The following is a 22,275-nucleotide window of genomic DNA, read 5'->3' as shown; positions in this document are numbered from 1 at the left end:
TCTGAGCAGACGTAGTAAAAAGCAAAACTCTACGACAGCGTTTAGACGTCAGTTTATGAGTGAGATCAATGAAATAGCTGCTTATTTACGTCCACCTAGTCCATGGATCAATCTTGATCTCCTGAAACAAGACTTGAGGAATATTCAGTCGGTTTACCACAACATATGATTCAGACGTTCTTTAAGAACAAGAATGAACCTGTTGGAGCTCAAACAGGTTGCACTGTTGCTGAAAATTTGTTTATTTTCCACATATTTTCATATTATTTAACCACTTTGGAAATTTGGCCACTGCCTTCTTGGCGTTTTTGAAAACGGATCCGACTCAGAACTTCTACACCAACCGATACAGTTTCAATCTGTCAAATAAATCTCATTCTGCTTTATCGTTCCTTTTTTTCCAAAGAGGGCCATATTTTTTAATAACTACACTATGTAGCATTCAGAAAGACTTAAAATAGGAACTGAGACCACAAACTCTTTAGGAAAATGTTTCCCAAGTAACAAGTCAGGTCATTTTCTCAGACTATTGGTAACTAACGCACAGAATCTTTACACAACCACCCACATGCTGATTCAGCTTCAGTCCCAACACACATGAATTCTGTTATGACAAGCACTGAACAACAAGATTAGAGTCTGCAGCCAAGCTAGCGTTTTAGAAGATCCTACTCTGAACTAACAACATGCTAACTACGAGTGATAACATGCTAATGAATAGCAGGTACAGAGTTAGCACTAAAAGTACACCTGAGGCTGATGAGAATGTCTCCAGTTTTGGAGGCATTCAACAAATCAAAACTATAAGACAAGACGTGGGAGCCACAAAATACGGTTCATGACTAAGAATAATGAAAGTGTTGGGGATTGTACCGGTTGTAATGCTGACGTAAGTATGTTTATTTTCAAAAGTGATGAAAAAGTATCGCTTAGCACATTTCAGAGGTTCAAGGACACATGAAAAGGTGTCTCCCGTTGAAACAGAACGCCTCTCACCTGTATCCATCTGCCAGACGTAGACGGAGCCGTCAGAACATCCCACCACCAGGTAGTCGTCAGCTGGACGCCACTTGATGACCTGGATGGGGAACAGGTGTCGGGAAGCCAGCATGATGCACTTCCTCTCCCGAAGGCTGAGCAGGCCGACGGAGTGATCGCTGGCCACCGAGCAGACGCAGTGCTGCACCCGAGTCTGAACAGGAAACAGCAGGAGGTGATGAAAACTCAAAGAAAAGAAGCTAAAGAACACATAACTGAATCTGAATACTTGAGCTTTTAAAGGCTTTAAAGCATGGAAAACTGTTCACAAATGGGATTTTGCTACAATGTTGGTTGAATGTAAATTCAATGAAGTCTCTAGACTGACCTTCATGCATCAGTAAAGTAGGAATTACAGTTTTAGAGCCAGTTCTAAGACCAGGTTTAGTGAAGATATTTTCCCTTTAAATGCCACATTTTCCTGATCCAAAGACATCGTTTCCAATTCTCCTGAAAGTTACATTTTTTTATCACGACTGAACTCGTCAAAATTCGTAACAAACAGGAGAATCCATGTCACAGTTCTTGTTAGCCGTAGACATCAACTTATTGCTTTTCTTTAAGGTTTCATTGATTAGATTTTTCTTAAATGAAAGCAAAAACACTCCATTAAAGCTTGAGGCAGGTCATCATTGTAGACTTCAACATCATGAATCTGATCTCCATGGCGACAGCACATTTACCTTAATGTCATTTTAACAAAACAGGCCGAGTCTCAGAAGTCCTCCCAGCATTAGTGTGACCACAACAACATAATGGTACTAAAGTTATTTCCACAGCAACAACCTGATAACATTTCAATCTAATGTCAGACAGACGGAGACAAAACAAGACTGAAAAAATAAAAAGTATAAATGAATGTGCTGAAGGTCTTACGCTGCAGTTCTCCGGCGGTACGATGAGCTGGGTGATCTCCCCTCCATGGACACAGAAGATGTGCTTCATCTCTCCGGTGAAAATGTCCCAGACGATGACGGAGAAGTCGACTCCCCCGGACACCAGGGAGCGCTGGTCGTATCGGGGGGAGATCTGGTAGGGATACAGGACGCAGGTCACCTTGTTCCTGTGGCCTCGGAGGGTTCGGTGTGGAGGCCAACCTGGAGGAGAAAGACGAGATGTTTGGATGTCATGTAGGAAAGAACAATAAATACAGTGGAGATGAAACTTTAATCCAATCATTACAAACTACAATTTACTCTGCAGTATTTAACCAAACAAAGTAACTTGTTTCTAAAAGTGATGAATAAACCCACTAGAGGAAAAACAATATTTCCCACTAAAAGTTTGTGATGGAGAAATATGAGCAGTACACTCACGTAGAAGTATCCCAGAATTGTGCATTAATACCTGAATAATTTATACTTTCCACCACTGAATGAGCTTTTGTTGAACTGTTCGATCATTGTGCAGCTTAGGAATTACAAGGTTACTGGTTTTTCCTGTCAACCATTTCTCCTGCTGTAAAAAGCTTTAATGATATTATTTTCTTGGTTCTCTCACCTCTCCTCAGCATGTGTTCGCCCTGCAGCAGCTGGACGATGGCGGTTTGAGTAGCAGGAACCAGGATGATGCTGCCGTCTTCTCTGCCGCAAACCAGGCGACCCTGAGACGGGATGTAGACGCTGGCCGTCACCTGAGGAGAAAAAAACAGTCAGGAACACAAATACAAAAATATAAACTCTCAGGAGTCATCTTTAGAGATTTTAATCCAAGTCAGAAGAGCAACAGGTGATCAATTAGCTAAATCTCAAATCATCTGATTTGCTTGAAACATTTTTAGCATAAATATCGGACATTTAAAATGGTATCTGTGAAATTTTAGCTTCATATATCAAGCGTTTGCCAAAAATTCTCTTTTCAAATCTTCCCATCGACCCACTTTCAACAGGTTTTTTTCTCACGTTGAAACCCAAGTCTGAACAATAATATCTGAGGAACTATGAAAGATAAAAACCTGAAATCCTCACTGTTATTTCTCATGTCATTGCTTCAGAATCTGAAGTATTTCAATGTGTGGAAGCGGGTCAACAGGCAGTTTTGAAACCAATTTGTCTTGGACAGTAGTTGATATATGAAGCTAAAATTTCACAAACATCCTCAGAAATATCAATATTTTATGCAATAAACATGCGAGGCTAATCAGAGATGGTCAAACAGAAACTTCAGATTATTTTTGCCATATCAAATTCTCATAGTATGTAAGTATTTTTGAACATCTAAGTGAAGTATTTCCACGTGTTCAGACCTTGATGGGTTCCTCTTTCCCAGGCATGACGCTGAGCTGGTCGATGATTCCTGCAGACACCGGGATCAGCTTATCGAACGCCTCCTGGAGACTGATGGTGGAAGAAATCTGCAGCTCTGCACCGAGAAGAACCAGCCGTCCATTAAAACCACAGCAAATGTAAGTAAGTAGAGTGTCAAAGGAAGAATCTCCAGAATGCTGAGTATTAATGTGGTGCCGATAAGAGCTTTCCAATAATGTGGGATTTTAGATTTATTCATCATACTGGTTCAAAATCAGCTCTACTGTCTGGAATTCCAACCAATAACTCATTGTCCATGTTCGTCAGGGGTTTAATCTGTCTTAGGTCACCTTTTTGTAAAGTTTCTTTCAAAATTTAACTAAAAAAATGTCATGAAACATTGAACTCAAAGCTGAAAACAGAAGCAAAGGCAGTATTTCATGCAGAAAATACCACAAACTCAAGAATTTGATGATTTTTCAGGCCTTCAAATACGTCAATGCATCACAACGTGAGATACATCAAAATCCTTAAAGGGTTTCACCAACTCACATGGGAATTTTGATATGGGTTGAAAGAAAAAGGTTAAAGGTGTAGTATTGTTACAATCCAACCTATAGGGAGTGGCTGGATGTAACAAAAATAACCAGAATGTTGTTGGTTTAGGTGAAGGGATTTATTGCTTAGTGGCAAAGGAACATAAAAGTGACAACAATGAGCACAAGACTGGTGAGTGCTGCTAAATCAGACAACAGAATCTAACAAAACGAAGGCTAACAGGGTTCCCAAACCTATCTAAACCCAAAACAAAGCAACTGAACTCCCTAGCCAAACATGAGTACAACAGCAACACCCACCAGCAACAGAAACTAATACAAAGAGTGCCAAAACGAACCAAACAAAACTGGTGCCTCACACTCACTGGTTACACAGTTCACAAAAACTCTAAACAACAAATGGCTTCTTCACTAAGCCCACACCGTCTGTAGCACTCACCACAAAGACCCAGCAGGACACCACCCCAGAACCCAGACGGCACACCAATACTGCTGGCCGTAACAGTATCGTCTCTTGCTGCAGCCAGAGTCTTCAAAATGCATATTTTTCTATTATGACTTCTTGTATTTCAGTTCACCGATTTTGTGCTTTTGTTTTTTGTTGGTTATGTTTCATAAAAACGTATATTTGGTTTATTTATTTGACTTAAAATAATAATTTTGGTCATTTTCTTGACATTCATGCCTCATGTGCACCACTAAACATTTGGCCACTAGGTGTCGCTATGTGTCTGTTGTATAGAGATTCAGTTTGCTACCAAAACCTGATGTGAAAAGACAGATATTTAGTTTAAAAGAATTGGAGCCATTTATATCTACAAATGTGTACACTATATGGACTTAAATGACAATAAAGAACAAGAACAGATACAATTTCATGTAAACTGCGCTTTTTCCCAATGCTAATTTGATGTTTGTGTTTGAAAAGTGGTTTCGAATCGCACCACTTCTGTCACATTTGAAGCTATATCCACACTTACTAAACCAAAGGCAAATATCTGTATCAAAGTCCAAGAACAGAACTATGATGATACTTTCCGATTTCACTGATTTTTTTGACTTATATTTTCAATTTTTGTATTACTTCTGTTTGAGATATAGCTGGCCTTGGATGTTGTGAGAATATAGTCCCCATAATCTGATGGTTTAGAAGATGTTTTTCTTTCACTATGGCTGGTTTGACCTTTATAAACAGGAATATCCTTTTCTAAAAACACTACAACAGCAAGTGGACTATCTCTGTAGACCGACAAAGGTCCGATTCTCGATATTAACGGCATCACATGACGGTGTTTTTACCTGAGGAGGTGGACAGAGGCTGCAGAGGTGAGGTATCCGGGATGCTCCACAGCGACAGTCGACCGGCCGAGTCTCCCTGGATCAGCAGCTTATGGAAAGGCTCTCGCCGGCCGAAGAAGAACCGAGTCACCGGAGGACAGATGAGGAGCTGGAGGAAGGCAGGACGGGAGAAAAGATCAGTACCTGGAAACCCAAATCTCCAAATCCCGGCTGGTTTCATCAGTTTTTTCCCCCCTCTCAGGGCTCTGCGGTACAATCAGCCGAATAGTTTTGAAATGGTGGGTGTTGCTCTCTGGTTGTGGTCTTCAAACAAACTGCAACAACATCATCACACAGCAAACTGCAGAGAAGCAGAACCACAAACCTCTGATTCACCAGGACGCCAACATGAGAAAACAACAAACCATCCGATAGCAGAAACTGGCCGAGTCTAACATGCCGTTTTACTCTTATTAGCAGGAAAGTTAACTATAGCCACTGTAGAAGCCAACTGGCTGGTGCCAAACAGGTGGTTTAGGAGATGATGAGAGTCATGTGACTGAAGGCTGAAGGTACGATCCACTGATAGCAGTCTAAGATTTAAAGGATTTTCAAACCTATTTTTGCTCACTTTTTTTTTTTGCATACTTAAAGTCTTCCCAGTTTATATCTTAGCTATCTATATGATATGTTATGATTAGACTAAACTGAAACAACATGAACTGTTTTTTTGTTTCATGAAGTGTATTTGAGGCCTCCTTATAAAAAAGAAATCTCTTTCCAGATGAAATTGTTGCACTTTTCACGAGGATGCTCACGGGTTTTAAAGACATTTATAAGAATGGACAGAATATTAATTACTTCCTGTTCCACTGGCATATTTTAAGTCTGTCTAGTCTGTTATTGAGCATTTTTTTTCATCAATCAACACATTGCTAGGGTTCACAATAACCAGGTTTTTAGAACTTTCCTGATTTTTTTTTCTGAAGAAGTCATGTTATTGTTAATGTTCACACCTCATCTAAATCTGTCAAACGGTAGCACCCAACCAGAGCCAGTCAGTTACATGACGTTCATCGTATTTGTCTAATAAATCAGGTGTCTTTTACACCGGCTATAACTGTCTACTAACAGGTGAGTTTCCCTTCGATCGTCTGAGCAGCGATGTGAGCTGAACTGTTCGTCCACTGCAGGAAATCATGGACAAAATCAAGAGCCATAGACATGGACAGCTGTGTCAAATCTATCACTCTGGATACATGAGAGTCTGATGGGTTTTAAACATGAGGCAGGAAACTCACCAAAGTTAAAGCGGGACCGAGTTAAAGAGGCTTTTAGGGTGAAACTAACTACAAAATTAGTTATATTTTGTTAACATTATATATTTTAACAACCAGTTCAACAGTTACTGAAGAATAATGGAAGTAGGACAGTAGAGTTGTTTTACCAAAAAACAGACAATCCACCCCAAAACAGAACTGCAAATGTTATCCAGTGATTACTAAAGGCTCAAAAGTTCTGCCACAACTCAAAAGTATCTTTGCTTTATGAGGGAAAATTACAAATTTTTATATAAATGCAGACAAAAACCAGTTTACAAACCAAATAGCGAGAATCCAGAGTGCCCACCTTCTAGAATATAGTTTTAAAACCAGAGAAAATGGTTTCTTAGCTGGTGAGCAATGATGACAAGCACCAAAAAAGAAATGCAAAATCAAGATTAACAGAAATCCTGAGGGATACTACTGCTTTCAAAGTTGCATACTGTCTAAAAAAAAACACTGCAGAAACTCCAAATGTAGAGAATCAAAACAAAAATCCTGTCAAATAGTTCCAACAATATCAATTTAGAGCTAAATTAATGTATAATAATGCTTAGTTGAGTTCTTCTTGTGTATACAGTGTTTAAGCCTGCTCTGGAAGGAAGTACCACTTGATAAGTCTAATAAAGATAAATACAACAACCAATTTTTGACTCTTCTTGAAGGCATTAACGGTGCTGTACTCCATTTAACACATGAAAATAAATGGAAGTAGTTGGAAAATTACATTATGTGGCCAAAAAAAAACTAGCCAGTTTAGTATACAACTACAGTAGCTTTTACCTGGATCAAACAGTCATAAGTAGAGAAAAAACACATTTTTAAACTTTGTAATCAGGCAGGAGATGTAAGATTATACAAGAGATGCCACAATTAATTGACCAGTTGTCAACTATTAACCCTTTACGCTTCAGTGCGTCGTACTACTAATTTGCATAAGAATTTCAAGAATGTCCGACGGCTGCAAATGCGATTATACAAACACTATACACCGATGGAAAGCTTAGATTCTCATGAATCCGCCGGTATAAACCACTTTCAGATGCGATTACCACAGCGGGTGAGAAAAACACATTTGTCCGACAAAAACAAATATTCATCCATCCATTCTCTATACACGGCTTCAACGCACACAGAGCGACTCACATTTCCGGGTTTATTATTACACACAGAAAAAAAGATTCCACAAAAAACGGCCATAATACAACCTTTTACATTCAGACAACACAAGTAAAATATTTTATCCAAAACATGTCCTGAAGTCGGTATAAAATCCACGAATCGGTCGTTTTCAAGGAAATGCACCTCGCGATGTGCGTCCAATATTCCCTGTATTTTTCGTCATTTTTTTAATTTAAAAATAGAATATTAGCGATTTTTGTACTGAAAACGGCTGGAATTGACTGAAGCTTAAAGGGTTAAACGAATCGACAACTATTTCGAGAATTGACTAACTGTTTTGACTTGTTTTTGAGGGGGGAAAAGTCAAAATCTTGCTAAATTCTACAATTTTCTGGGCTATTGATGTGGAAAAACAAGACAATTTCAGTCGGTTCTTGGGTGTTGAGAACCGCTGATCAATATTTTTCACCGTTCTCCCACGTTTTATAAACCTCAGAACGAGTCTGCTCATCTAGAAATGGTTTCCACTTCTTGCAACCTCAGCTGGAAGGCTTGATGACAGTAAATCAACATGGCAGTTCTGCTTCAGGGTGGGCTTCCCTCTTCGTTTTTATTAAATAATCTGGACTGACAAACAGCAGCTGGATCTCAGCAGTCAGTTAGCTTCACACTGTGTTGGTTGTCAACACCCTGATTATTACTCTGACAGCTCTGTGGCTTCACTTCTGTCTAGGTTACAACCTCGCTATGATCCAAAGATTGAAGAAAAATGAGCTCATGTGAGGACAGAATGAACTAATCCAGGCTAACAGCTTCGACAAATGCTAATGGAGCCACATTAGCTTGCATACTGGAAGGAGATACCTACCAAAGACCAAGAACAGTGGTTTATATCCTATCAAAAGACCTTAAGTTGATCTAATATCCTACGAATTCAATCATTTGTGTGAAGTTTTAACACTGCCTTCAAGGATTTGCAGCAGGTGGAGGGTTGTGATGGCCCGTCAGTGGTAATGATGAACGGGGTGGAAGCCGGTGAACCTGCCGTCGCCACAACAACATTCAAAGAGGTAGAAAAAAGCGGGAAGATGGCTGAAGTGTGTGGAACAGTTGGTTAGTTCAGCTCATCTGAACGCCGTGGACGAGCTGAGAGGGAATGCAAAGTGCCGCCAAATACCACAATCACTCAAACCAACACACAAACCAAACCACATCTTCACGCAAGATGTGAACCTTTTGATCCAACACCGGCATAAAGTGTTGAGAAAACAACAGCGGGGAGGCAGAGAGAAGACAGAAGATATAAATTCAGGGTGACTTGAAGAGTTTTATAGTTGTTTTTAAGTTTCTTTGTGCGGAAGACAGGTGAAGATTTCTAAATTGAGAAACAGTTTAAAAGTATTTTTTGATAAATTTGCAAAAATGTCTAAATGTTTTTCAATTAGTCACTAAAGTCTATTGAGTAAATAAAAGCCTCTGTTCCTTTAAAAATTAAATTTCGAACACAAAGTATGAAAAAAGTGAAGTGTCGAAGCTGTTTCTTGTTTGTAAAAGTTTTGGTTTGAGGTTAACATATATTTATAATTTTGATAAGAAAAACACTGTGACGTCTAATCTAATAAGGTTCATGAGTCTCTTTTAAACTACTTAATTACAACCTTAAGTAAAGCTCTTATAAATAATAACATTTAGAACATATTTTAGCTGGTATTTACTAAGTCACTCCATTCTTTTTTATTTAGATTTTTCTTTAAAGTGACAATAAGCTACACTTTCTGACTGTTTCAAATAAAAGCCTAACAAAAAAAGCAAGGTTTGTTCAGTTGTTAGCGAAGACTGAACAGAAAATATCAACAAATCTTCCGAAAAAAATTAAGCCAAAGTGGAAATGCCATAAATTTCCATTTTTTCTACCAGCCAACAGGGGGCGACTCATCTAGCTGCAAAAACAATTCAAACTGTATAGAAGTCTATGAGAAAATTAGCCGGCTTCTAACTTGATTTTCTACCTCTATAAACATTTTCCTAATTATTTTATGGTCTCAATCAATAAATTAAGGTCTCCTTCAATAAAGCATGATTTACATTTAGTAAAATATGGTCCCATTTTTACAAAAATTTATAATAAAGGAGGGTACTTATCTAATGATTGAATGGTTGCTACTCTATCACAGTGTAAAGAACTTGGATCTCTAAGATTTTAAGCCTCTGACAAGTCTTTAATGTGACACATCAGTGCAGAAAGTAAAGGTTCACTGGAATTATTCAGCGGCTTAAAGCTGTATTGTACACACAACTTTCTGTGATTCTGTTAAAGCAATTAGTTCTATATATTCGTAAATGTATATTATCCGAGATTTGTGAAGTACTAACGGACAGCAAATTATTATGTCTCTAATATAATAAAAATTGATAAAATCCAGACAGTTTGGACAGTAAAAGCCGACCCATAAGGCATCCAAAGAGGGATAAAACATCCGGTAAGCTTCGTTAATATTCATAGACGAGTGTAGAAGCTTTTTGGTGCCTTGTGAAGATAAGAAACCAATTTTAAACCAAAATGTCACCATTTTCCTATCGCTTCCTGTCGCGTATCTTTGGTTTGTCACAAACTCCTGCGTCATTATTTGGTTAAAGAAGCAGCTCGGGGGACTTTGCATGCATCTTCATCAGAATGAAGACAGATGAGGAGGGTGATGGTGCTTTTGGAGGAGGAGTTTTGTTTTAGTGGGAAGAGAAAATGAAGCCAGGTGAACCAGAGTGAGTTCAGTCTGTCGGTCAGTCAGGCAGGAAGGAAAACAAAGAGTGGAGCAAACAAAAACCGTCGGTTCGATCCCGCCGACGTCGACTCAGCGGCTCACAATTCCAACCAACACCAAAAACAACTTTACTGTCAGTTTTTTTGTTTCTTTAGCAAAGTGAGAGACAATAATGCTTCCATTTTGTCCAATAATTATCATGCTATCTTATTTTCCTGCAAAATTCACAGTCTATATTAACCTGAAATACAAATATATTGATTAAGCTTCAGGGAGGCTGATCATACGGCACAAACCAGGTATTCAACGACACAAGGGGTTGTTCATAAAGTTACCATGTAACCTTCACCCAACCAGTTCCAGGCAGACGGCTGCCTTCCCTGAGCCTTGTTCTGTCGGAGATGTTTTCTCCCTTCCTATCGCACAGGTTTTTGCGTTACTTCCCACCATTGCTCACAGGGAATCCAAAGGCATCTTTGGATTGTTGGGTTATCTGTTCTGTACTGATCATTCGTAAGGTCTTTAGCTTACCATGCTAAGAGCTTTGAGATGACATGTTGTGAATCTGCACCATATAAATAAAACTGAATTGACTTGAACGACGCTGATGATGTGATGCATCAGGATCAATCTTTTTGGTAACTTTCATTGTTAAAGAAAATATAAATTTTTGCATTGTTGGGGAAAAAACCAGCCAAATTGTAAAGAGGTATGAGATAAAATAAACCCTTTACAGCTAGTTTGAAGATGGTGTAATCAGGACTGGGACACAATACTGATATTCATCATATAGTGTGCAACAAATTAAAGTTAGTTTAAAGTTTTGACCAACTAATAACATCAGAAATGACGGCAGTGGAATATTTTCACAACTTCTGTTTGACTGTAAAGACAGTTCTGCCAACTTCTCACTATAATTGTACTTTTCTCTCATGAGATGATAAAAATAATAATAATGTTTAAACAACAGAAAAATTACATTTTAGGCATTACATTTTAAATTCAAATGATTATTTTTTGTTTAGTTTAGCATTAATCCTTTTAATGTACTATTTTACCAACTCGTACCATAAGTGGTAGCATACTATATTTCTCAGTTGTAATAATCTGATCTTTTATATACGGTGCAGTCATCTTCCTCTCAACCCAACCTGGGACTATTTATATGTAGTACTTCAATCCTAATAATAATAAAATTGAATTTATTACTTCCTGTTTCCTGCCTCAGTTAAATCAGGATTTGAGCCACTGAGTGGACGTTGGCGTTTTCACCGTTGTTCTCACAGTTCGCTCCTCTCGGCGAGTCGCCACTTTCTGGCTGAGCTGCAAAAGTCACGACATCAAAGAAAAACCCAAAACTATCTCTAATTAGTATTTTCCTCCCCAAATTCATCTGAATGTTTTAACTTCATTTGACTGGAGCCTTTATAAGTGACACCAGTCTTTCTGAAAAGGACCATACTGCAGTTTTTTCATGCATTTGTACTTTATATTCCTATCATTTCTGATTTTTGGAAGCTTAAATCTTGCTGCAGTGGAATAATCTGTAACAATCAGGAGCTGATAACTGATTTCACTCAAAAGCAAAAGCGTCAAATATTCACCAGTTTTAACTTCTCCGATGTGAATATTTCTGTCTTCTCTCTGTTTTATATCATCGTAAACATGCTAGCACCAGTCGACTCCTTCTGTTTCCTCTGTACTGGCTTGTGTTTTCCTTTCTTGACTTTTTGATTTACTATTCTTTTTTTTTATTAAAAACAAAAGCTTTCTGAACTAACAAGCCTGCCAACTTCCATTAGCTCATTGGCTAACAGCATAATAAGTGCAAGAGTCTGGTTTGGTACCATCAACTGCCATCTGTCTGTAAACTCTTTGGTGGAACAATTTTCCATTTTAGATATAAAGACTCTTCGGTTCTTCGAAAGTTAGCACTGTTAAGACGGCTTAAAGTTAATAAAATTTGACCTCTAAACTAAATATTTGCACAGATACTCACAAAGTCTTCATATTATTTATATAATTTTTATATTTAATACAAGAAGTAACCAGCCAAATTCACATGATCCTTATAAAGATGTCCATGTTTGTTTTGGGATTTATTTTTACAAATGTGAGAAATGTACATATTTAGTATTAATAAAAATACTAGAAATGTGTAATAAATTGGCTAAAACATGCTAAAGCTCCAGTATGGTCCTTTGAACACACTAGACTGTGCTTTTGCAGGGCAGGAAACCACTTTTGGAAACGCTACATGTCAACATCTGGTTTGATTTTGTTGGTGCAAGTTTGCATTAAATGACTGATAATGTTTGTTATGAAGAGAATATAAGCAGCTAAAGGCCATAATTTGCAGGGATTATACCCGGTTTGCAGCTCAGTCAAGAACGTGAGACTCTTCTTCTTCCTGCCTGTAGTTCTCGGTATGTATTTTCTGGGGCTTACAGGCGCCTCTAGAGGCCGGTGTCGGTATTGCACCTCGGGGGTGTACAGCTGCAGGTCGAAGCCGCTGGCAGGGAGGCACATCACCTCCACCACCAGCTCCTCCTCCACCTTACCTCCATCTGCTGCCCTCTGAGAGGACGAGGAGGCAGCGGTGAGAACGACAAAAGGAACAGCAAAAAACAACAAAAGGACACACGACAAATTATACACAAAGAACAGCAACAACAACAAGAAACTGAAAGGCACCAAATGAAAGTTTAACACAAAACACTGCGGGTCGAGTTCACACACATGGATTAAAGCCTGATTTTTTACCGTTTGGTTTAGAGATTCTCAATACAATCAAGTAGAACTCTGTCTCTATGGAGGTACTAAGTGAATAAAAACAGCTAAAAGTAATGATTATTACTATTCATGTTAACAAAATTTAACATTTCCTGCAGTTCTTTCAAATTAACCTCAAACAGGAAGGAGTCTACCCTTTAAACTGTCATGTCATTGATTCAGAATCTGCAATGTGACAAATAATCGAAAAAGTCATAGAAAGTTCCAACTTTCCGCTCATATTAATAAAAAATTATCATCTAGAAGTCAATTAGTGATTTCCTGAACCACATGTAGCTGCAGGTCACAGTAATACAAAACTAAACATATAGAATACTTTCATTTGAAATATTTGGTCATAAAAATGACAATAAAGTGTTATTTTTGTTGTACTTTCATAACTGATTGAGCAGGTTTGAGAAGTTCAGCCACTAAAACTAAAATATTGGTAGATAGTCTGATCCAAGTAGAATTCTGGGTTTTCTAAATGGTTCTCCAAGTATAATTTCTATTATTTTGGCTGCAGAAACAGAGTGAATTAATAAACTTATTGGAAGAGATGTTTGGAAGTAAACTCCTCCATCAGTTCCTATAAACATTCATGCTCTCACACTTTAACTTCCTGCACAGAGTCCAGCTGTGATTAGTTCATTCTCAATTAAACGCAGAGCAAGACAATCCATTTTTATCCAATCACAAAGTTTCCCCCATAATCAGAGATTCTGAATCAATGACATGATGAGAAATAACAGAGAAAATTTCAGGTTTTTGTCTTTAATAGTTCCTCAGACATTGTTGTTCAAATAATTAAACTGGCATGTAGAAACAGAATTATTGAACCTTGTTTCATCTGTTAAGCAGTTCCTTTCTAAATGTCCACATTTGGGTCAAAAACCTCCAATGAACTACTTGTTTTTACAACTTATTTCTGTTTTCTCTGGCGTTTCTGTCCTTCTCTGGATGCAAAAACTCTCCTAGAGGTACAGACATGTGAAGGAAATGTTTCAAAGTTGAGTTTTTAGCAGGATTGTGTGTTTCTTTGCAGATGATAACGTTTTATATTTGATTCATAGATGTGAACACTTGCAACTTTATTTATTCTGCTCTCATCTGTCTTTTTAACAAGATAAATGTACATATTCAGTGAACTGTCATGTAGAAACATAATTAATTTACAGAGCCAAAATTCAGCGTGAGGAAAAACCTGTTGAAAGTGGATCAACGAGATATTGTTTTTAAATGTATCTCAGAAAGTATTGAACATATGAAGCTAAAATTTCACAAATGTCTTTATAAATATTCAGAGTTTATGCTATCGATTTTTCAGGCAAAATACAGATAGTCTGATCAGAAATGCATCAATCCATGTGTCTGAAGTGAGCCTCGATCACAATAAATCAAATACCGTCACAAACAAAACACTGAATACTAATGTAGTACAAATACACACAGCTGTCTGTACTCACTGTACACTGTCAGTCCTACAGTTACTGCGTACTGTACTGCAGTAACTGTTGGCAGAATCTACCTTGATTGAACTAGTTTTTTTTTTTTTTTACGATATTTGAACCATCGCATCAGGTGTTTGCTGAAGCGTGCTAATCAGTTTAGCTAAAGCTGTTTTGGGAATCATCTTTTTATGACACATTACAGATTTTCAAGCATTACTTTGACTGTAAACTAAATGGACAACAATATTTTGTGGTTCTTGAGTCAGAAATACATCACGACATCTAAATCCTAACAAAAGACATCGGTGTATTATTTTCATCTACGCTGGAAAGAGAAGAAGTAAGGGTGTAAAATATCAACATATCCTTAACAAGACATCTGTAAATGAGATAAAACTATTAAATATTCTTGTTATGTTTTCACATATTTAGCAGGAAGGTGCAGTTTTAACAAAAGTCCTGTCAGAATAAGAAGAAATTTACCACTTTTGTCCTCTACTTTGGAAAAAAAACACAGAAGAAAAAAAACACAGAAAAGACAGACTGAGAATACAACCCCATGAGGATCCTGTTGGTAGTGTTGTATGTATGTTTTTGTTGTTACTTTAAATTTGAATTAATCAGGTACGAAAATGTTTATAGTATTAATGCTGGATATTGCATTATATAGTATGAAACCATTTTGTGAGCAGAAATCAGGTGATTTTCTCTTCCGTTTAACCTTTACATTCCCATCCATCAGTTTTGTTTTAAACACAAGTGAGAAGACTCACCTGTTTGTCGGTGCGATCTGCAATGCTGTAGACCAGCGGAGGGATCGAACCTTCTTTAGTTTTCCCAACATCACTACGGAAATGTTCACTGGCAGACAGACAGCTGAGGAACACAAACAGGAAGTCTAAATCCTCTGTAGACTTTAATACAGCACAACTGTGAATCTTCTTCTGTGGTATTCGCTCCATTTACCTGGCCGGCAGCTTGTAAATGTAACTGCAGCCGTCCTCGGTCCAGATGATGACTTTGTCGGCCGCGATGAACTCTCCTCCGGTCCAGGCCTGGTCGTTTTCGCTGGGCACCGAGCAGAGCAGCGAATAGTCGCCAGCATCGAACACCTAAAGCACAAACAAAACAAAAAGCAACAAACATCTATATTTGTAATCAGATAGTAGTAGTCTCAGATATGCCCCGCCTACAGCTGTATCTGATTGGTTACATGTCACAGGTCAATCAACCAATCATTGAAAGCTATTGCTTACACAGGGAGACAGAGGAGCACTTCTGCAGAAACAGGATAGCTCCAGGGAATTAGCAAAGCTGTGTTTCAAAAACGTAGTCACAGATGTTGATGAAGCCGTAAATATCCACGACAAACTTCCACAATTAGTGCAAGATTCCCATGAAAATGCCAGAGAAATTCACTTGTTGGTGTCAGCACAGCTGGAAGTTATTTTGCTCACAGTGTAAGGCTGACACCATGACTAATAGAGTTTGCTGTACATCTTAGCATGTGGCTAATGCTAACTATAACATCTTTCTCAGGTAAGATTAACTTTAATAATCTGCTCTAAATGCCAGTAACATCTCTCTAGCAGAGAAATAACCTACAAAAACTGAACAATATGCACAAAAAATGCCACAAATCAGGAAATTAGCTATTTCGACAAAGGCTAAGGCTATTCTAATGAGGTTAGCGCTCAGGCCCATGGCTAATGCTAACCCTAACATCTTTCTAAACTTGGATTAACTTCAGCAGCAATTTACTGTAACTGCTAGAAACATCTCTGGAGCAGAAACAAAACCAGCAAAAACTGAAGACACACAACCATCACCACAAATAAGGAAATTTGCGATTTGCAACAGTGGCTAAGGCTACGGTAACAGCTAAGACAGCCACAAATTAACTTGAAACTGTGTTCTGGAAAGCAAAAACTAATAATGTTTTAAAATTTGGGCATTAGTGGGCAAGAAAAGTGACAGAATAGAGGTAACTACAACAGACAAACTGATCAATCTCAATGAATCAGCCTAAAAGTAAACGAAGAATGTCCTAGCATCACGACGATCTGACGCCTTCACTCCTATTGTTCTGGTACATTTTCAGTTCTAATAATCAGGTTAATAATCAAATGTTGCATGCTATTACTATGTAGCATTTGATGTATATTGGTTCCAGATATCGGTTAACCCATAATAATCTGTTCTTACCCTCCAGTACTTTGAGCAGACGACCAGCAGGCTGCTCTGGGTGAAGGTACAGAAGGAAATACTCTGACAGCCCTGACAGTAGATGGGTTTGGACTCTTCTTCAAACACAGGATCCAGGTCCTGATCACACAAACAGACAACATATTAGAACCTGCAACATACATATCAATACCAGACAGTACGACAAAGAAGATAATAGTGCATCAGGTAATGTTAGCGTTGATTTGCTGCTTGATATTCGGATTTTGTTTGACGAAGTGTATTAATACTGACTTTTTCCAGCTGTTTCCAGACGTGTAGCATAAGTTTGATGTTTGTTTTTAACTAAAAGAAAAACAAACATCTGTATGGAGTGTACCTGCATCTTGCTGACCTCAGCTGTTATGATCCAGACCTTCAAAATGCCCGTCACTGATACCGCCACCACCGTGTCCTCTGTAGCCACACATGGAGACGACAAATTTAACACTTAAAAGTTTGAACAACAGTAACTCAGGCACTATTAACGATAAAAACCTGAAATTTTCAGTTATTTCTCATTATGTCATTGATTCAGAATCTGTAAAATTGGACAAGTAGATCAAATAATCTCTGTTTATGGGTCACCTGGCTTAAAGAGCAAGTGCTCCAAACAACATAAAATAAACTCCTCGTCGTCTTTGTAACATTAACAACCTCCATCCTCTCCTGGATAAATAAACCCTCCAGCTGTGTCTCACCTTGTGTGCGATGGGATCTGATGATGCTCATGGAGCTGATCCAGTCAGGAGAGATCTTAGACACCAGCGAGTAGAGAACCTCCAGGCTGGTGGCGTCGACCACAAGGATTTCTGGGTAATGTCCATTACAGAGCAGGCGGCCTTCCTTCTCAGTGCCGATGGTGAACTGATAGAACTGCAAAGGCAAGAAAACGGGAAAAATCAGAGACCAAAAATCTAGTCACAAACAAACCCTTTTGTCTTCCAGCAGCTCAGAAAGCAACATTACTGCACTGGTGTGATTTTAATCAAATAAACATCGAAGCCATTTGAAATAATTAGTTAATGAAAAAAGCATTTGTGTTGAAAGAAGCAAAAGGCGAATTAATGCTGCGAAATGTACATTATACTAGTTTTAGCATCTGTCTTCTTTGTGTTTTCCCCCATTTCTTAGTGTATATGAGTAAACCACTATTTAAATCTAAAAAAAATGTACGTTATGTGAATTCCTGTCTTACCTGAATACCAGTGTGAGCACAGGCCAGCTTAGTGAACTCAATACAGCGTCCATCATTCACATCCCATAAGCACATCTCCCTGGAAACACAAACAAACTCGTATTAGGTGAAACCTGTGTTTCATCTCTTTTATTCGAAAGAGTTTTTTCCTCACAACTTTTATACGTTATATAATATTTAAACTGCAACAGGATTGTTGCATCTTTACTGTTGGACCAAATGCAGGTTTTGCATTAGACTCAATTTCAATAAGCCCATAATTGATCTGATTCTTGATTATCCATGAGATAAATACCAGAATTTATCTAAGAAGATTCATTTTTTCCACAAGTGAACAACACTCAAATAGAAAGTCTAAACTGTAAAAACACATTTTCCACCTAGAAATTAAATATCCTATTACTGTAAACACAAATGGAGCACAAAGGTCAAGTTGAACAAGACCTTTAAACTAACATAATGTTTTTACACATCTTGTAAGGAGTGGATTTCTGCAGTGCGCTCATTTTTATACATCATGAAGTCCTAAATGAAGTTCTCACAACAAGTAGTTGCTGCTTATATATAAAACATGTAGGGCAGATGCTGCATATTTTACTAAAAAAAGGGGTCAAATTTACAATCAATTTTTGGATTTTAAGACTCAATATTGCATCATTCTAAGAAATACCGGATTATTCAGATTGAAATCAAGCTCGACTGTAACACAAATGTTATTATAAGACACTAAGTGATGGAAAAAAACACCTGATAAAGTAACAATAAAATAATAATTGAAAGATTCTCATCTTCACTGACATCTTTTTAAGTTGTAACTGAGTCTAAATATGTGTTAACAGGCCATTCTGCTTTGGCAAGACCAATTAAGGGAGCACTAGTCTCACTTATTGGGTTAATTCTGCAGAACAGAATGGTCTGACTCTTCTTATCTTTTTATAAGTCTGTTCTCGTTTTATTTCTTTAAATATTCACAGACATTGAAGGTAGAGTTAAGTGAAACGATGATGCTTCGGTGTTAGTTAAAAGTAGTTTTGTTGGAACATTTATACTCAGAAAATGGAAATAAAAGCGAGTAAGATCTACCCATCCTGCCTGACTGCACAATCCAAATCCTTCCACCTGTATGAAACTTGTTTTTAATCAGAAAACGTGTGTGTTATTTAAATAAAAACCCACTCACCCGCTCTCTGAAGCGCTGACGATGTACTGCTTGTCGCTGCATGCGCTGGCCTTGGACAGGCAGGTGATGGAGGCTGTGTGGCCAAACAACATGGCTCTGGGACAAATCTGAGCAGAAAAATAACGAGACGATGAATAAAAAACACCACAAACAGGCGACAAACACACCACCACCACCGTCCTCCTCCTCGGCTGTACCTCCAGCTCTGGCGTCATGTCCCAGAGGCAGATCTGTCCGTCGTGGCAGCCGGTGATGATGGTGCTGAAGTCGTCCATCACCAGGAGGCTGCTGATGCAGTGGGTCGGCGCCATGCGGCCCCAAAGCACTATGGGTAGAACCAGGCTGTTCCCTGACATTATGGCAGCAAGTCTGGAAGGAAAAAGAGGCAGTTATAGTGGAAAAGCTTCAGCAGAGTCTGGATTCTATGGTTTAAGGTGGCTGCATCGCTTCTTGGTGAAGAAAAGAAGGATGAAGGATGTTTGTGAAGCTTCCTGACGGTTTGTTGTTAGAGTGAAGTTGGCAGGTTTGGTAGCATTTTACTTAGACAGGAAGTACAACTAAAACCCATCAACTATATATGGCTACAGACTGTAACTGTACAGAAACAGTGCCTGGATGAATAAACCGCTGTTCCTTTTATTCCATAGAAACCAGGTATGACATGTTACGTAGTGATCTCAGAGTGGTCGGTAGAAGAAGAACTGTTGTTCCGCCTCCAAGGAACAGTGGAGTCATGTGACGACTGGTGTACGTTTGTTTGTCTGTCTGTCAGCAACATTACTCAAAAACAGACTAACAGATTTGGATGAAATTTTCAGGGAAGCGCAAAAATGACACAAAGACCAAGCGATTCAATATTGGTAGTGATGCAGGTTAGAGTCTGGATCCACGGATTGGTTAAAGATTTGGACACGTGGACTTCTCTTGTCCGTGGTAGTCACAGTTTTGATAGTATTTTAAATAGTAACTCTATGATATGTTGTGAACCTACTATACAGTGGACATTCACTTCAACAAATTCCATTGACTATTAATTAAAAATGACAATATCTGACAGAAAAACCGCAATTAGACATTTTATCCAAATTGTTCAGCTCTGGTTTTGCGATGGTCTCCCACCGTTACACTATTGATTCATAAGCAAATATTTTTACAAAATGAAAATAAGATGATGAGATATTCCAAATGTACATTCAGCTTGTTGAGTCCATAATGAGTTCGACTCTTGATTATTCAGTTCCAAGAGACAGAAACCAGAATTTAGGACCCATTGAGGATTAGTTTTTTCCTACATTAAATAACAATACTCTTTTATTTCTAATCATAAAACAATGGGTCATTACAGATTAAACATCTTATTACTGTAAGACAGAGGGAGCTTCTATGTTGATTTTTAACTTAAAATGTTTTTTGCACATCTTGTAATAACCCAGTGATCATGAAGTCCTAAGTAAAGTTGCTACAACAAGCTGCTGTATATATATGACATTTAGGTTATTTAATGAGAAAAGACCCACGTTTAAGAACAATTATTTGGCTATAAAGGAGGACAAAATAACCAGAAACACCTGTCAGGATGCAGTTCAGGAGCATCACAAGCTGCAGTCTCACAAAAATGATCACACAGATGAAATACTGCCTCTGCAAAACATATTTCCTAATAAAAACGAAATATTTAAATCCCCCATGTGTATGAAAATACATCAGTTTTAGATGAATGGATCCAATAACTACAAGACGTTGGCTCTATGGGATGCTAATAGCACGATAGTATGCTAACCTTTAGCATTAGGTCACCTTCTCTGGGATAAACACAGTCCAGTATGTTAACCTGCTATGGTTAGATCATATTTATAATTTAATACACAATCAGTAGGTCTCATTAATCAATATACTGGTGAGGTAGCTGTGCCATTGGCGCAGTTTGGTACAACCACACATTTACTGAGTCACGAATCAGACAGGACTTAAAAACAGGCACAGAAACATCAGTTATTTACATAAACAAGAACACATGTGTAGGTAAATTTGTGTTTTAATGCAGTTTTTCCACCATTAACCTTCATTTTTAGTGTGTTTTTAGCTGCGCAGCTTCGTTAAAACTGCGATATGTTTATGAATAATGATAAAGTACACAGCTGTGAGACAAACACAGGGCAGAATAATGTGGACATTTAGTCCAGCAGCGGACTGCCAGTGCTTACTGAGGACAGATTAGCTGCTCGCTGATGTGTGAAGAGCTAAATGCTAACCTAGACCTGCAGCGTCTTGTTAGCATGGCGGCTAAAGGAACCACAACACGGTCCCGAAAACCCGCAGAAACGTACCGGAAACAGCGGCTGCTACTGGGGCACCTTCCGTTATCAGAGGCCGAGAGAAGAACGAGTCCCTCCGGGGAGGATAAATCCAAGAATCGGTTTCCTCTCCGCTCGTGTCGCTTCCAACCGACGAACCGAGCTAACCGGTCAGCTGATCACGAGACCACCGACAGCTGCGCAAGGTGTCGTGATTTCAAAGTAAGAGCCTGTACTAACGGTCTGTATATAAAATAATTTAATAAATAATAATAAATAAACGAATTGATAAACAACAAACCGAATTCAGTATTCATTACAAACAAAAACATACGCAAACCTAAATAATTTCAAAAACATCAGCAGCAAAAATAAGTGCAAAGAGAAAAATAAAATAAATCAATTAGTAAAAAATAAATTAAAAATGAATACAAAAATTTCATCTAATATCAAATATCCATTAATTATTTTTCATTTTCATTTATTTACGTTTGTTGTTATTGTTGTTGTTGTTGTTTCAAATAATAGTGTAGTTTTATTATTATTGTTGTGATACATATTAATATTCAGTTTTTTATTATTTTATTTTATTTGTTTATTATTTTATTTTTATTAGTTGTAGTAGCAACTGTAGTGGTTAATAATCATAAAAAATAATAGCAACAAGAAAAAGGCGAATTTGTATATTCTTATTATTATTATTACCTCCGCCAAGGAGGTTATGTGACACCCAGCATTTGTGTGTCCGTCTGTCTGTCTGTCTGTCTGTCTGTCTGTCTGTCTGTTAGCAAGATAAGTCAAAAACGCCTGGGCAGATTCACATGAAACTTTGAGG

General features: G+C 38.0%; 1 protein-coding gene across 3 annotated transcripts in view; it reads right to left on the bottom strand.

Annotated features, from left to right (window-relative positions):
* LOC110966005 (WD repeat-containing protein 7) overlaps nt 1–21,656 on the bottom strand; it is a 125,599-nt gene extending 103,943 nt beyond the window's left edge. For 2 of the 3 annotated variants that reach the window (XM_022215222.2, XM_022215224.2), the window contains exons 1-14: nt 21,474–21,656; nt 19,344–19,515; nt 19,147–19,253; nt 17,967–18,045; nt 17,470–17,644; nt 17,109–17,185; nt 16,751–16,870; nt 15,512–15,657; nt 15,319–15,421; nt 5,141–5,288; nt 3,284–3,399; nt 2,539–2,671; nt 1,915–2,135; nt 997–1,192 (exon numbers count right to left, since the gene is read on the bottom strand). In XM_022215222.2, the coding sequence (XP_022070914.1) occupies nt 997–1,192; nt 1,915–2,135; nt 2,539–2,671; nt 3,284–3,399; nt 5,141–5,288; nt 15,319–15,421; nt 15,512–15,657; nt 16,751–16,870; nt 17,109–17,185; nt 17,470–17,644; nt 17,967–18,045; nt 19,147–19,253; nt 19,344–19,502 (1,780 nt within the window). In that variant the 5' untranslated portion in view covers nt 19,503–19,515; nt 21,474–21,656. The remainder of the gene's footprint in view (nt 1–996; nt 1,193–1,914; nt 2,136–2,538; nt 2,672–3,283; nt 3,400–5,140; nt 5,289–15,318; nt 15,422–15,511; nt 15,658–16,750; nt 16,871–17,108; nt 17,186–17,469; nt 17,645–17,966; nt 18,046–19,146; nt 19,254–19,343; nt 19,516–21,473) is intronic. The other variant, XM_022215223.2, reaches the window with a different exon arrangement.
* Between the last annotated feature and the right edge of the window lie 619 nt (nt 21,657–22,275).

Source organism: Acanthochromis polyacanthus, chromosome 18 (assembly GCF_021347895.1).
Source record: "Acanthochromis polyacanthus isolate Apoly-LR-REF ecotype Palm Island chromosome 18, KAUST_Apoly_ChrSc, whole genome shotgun sequence".
Taxonomy (NCBI): Eukaryota; Metazoa; Chordata; class Actinopteri; family Pomacentridae; genus Acanthochromis; species Acanthochromis polyacanthus.
Note: the sequence above shows the minus strand (reverse complement) of the source record. Positions and strands in the feature narration are given on the sequence as shown.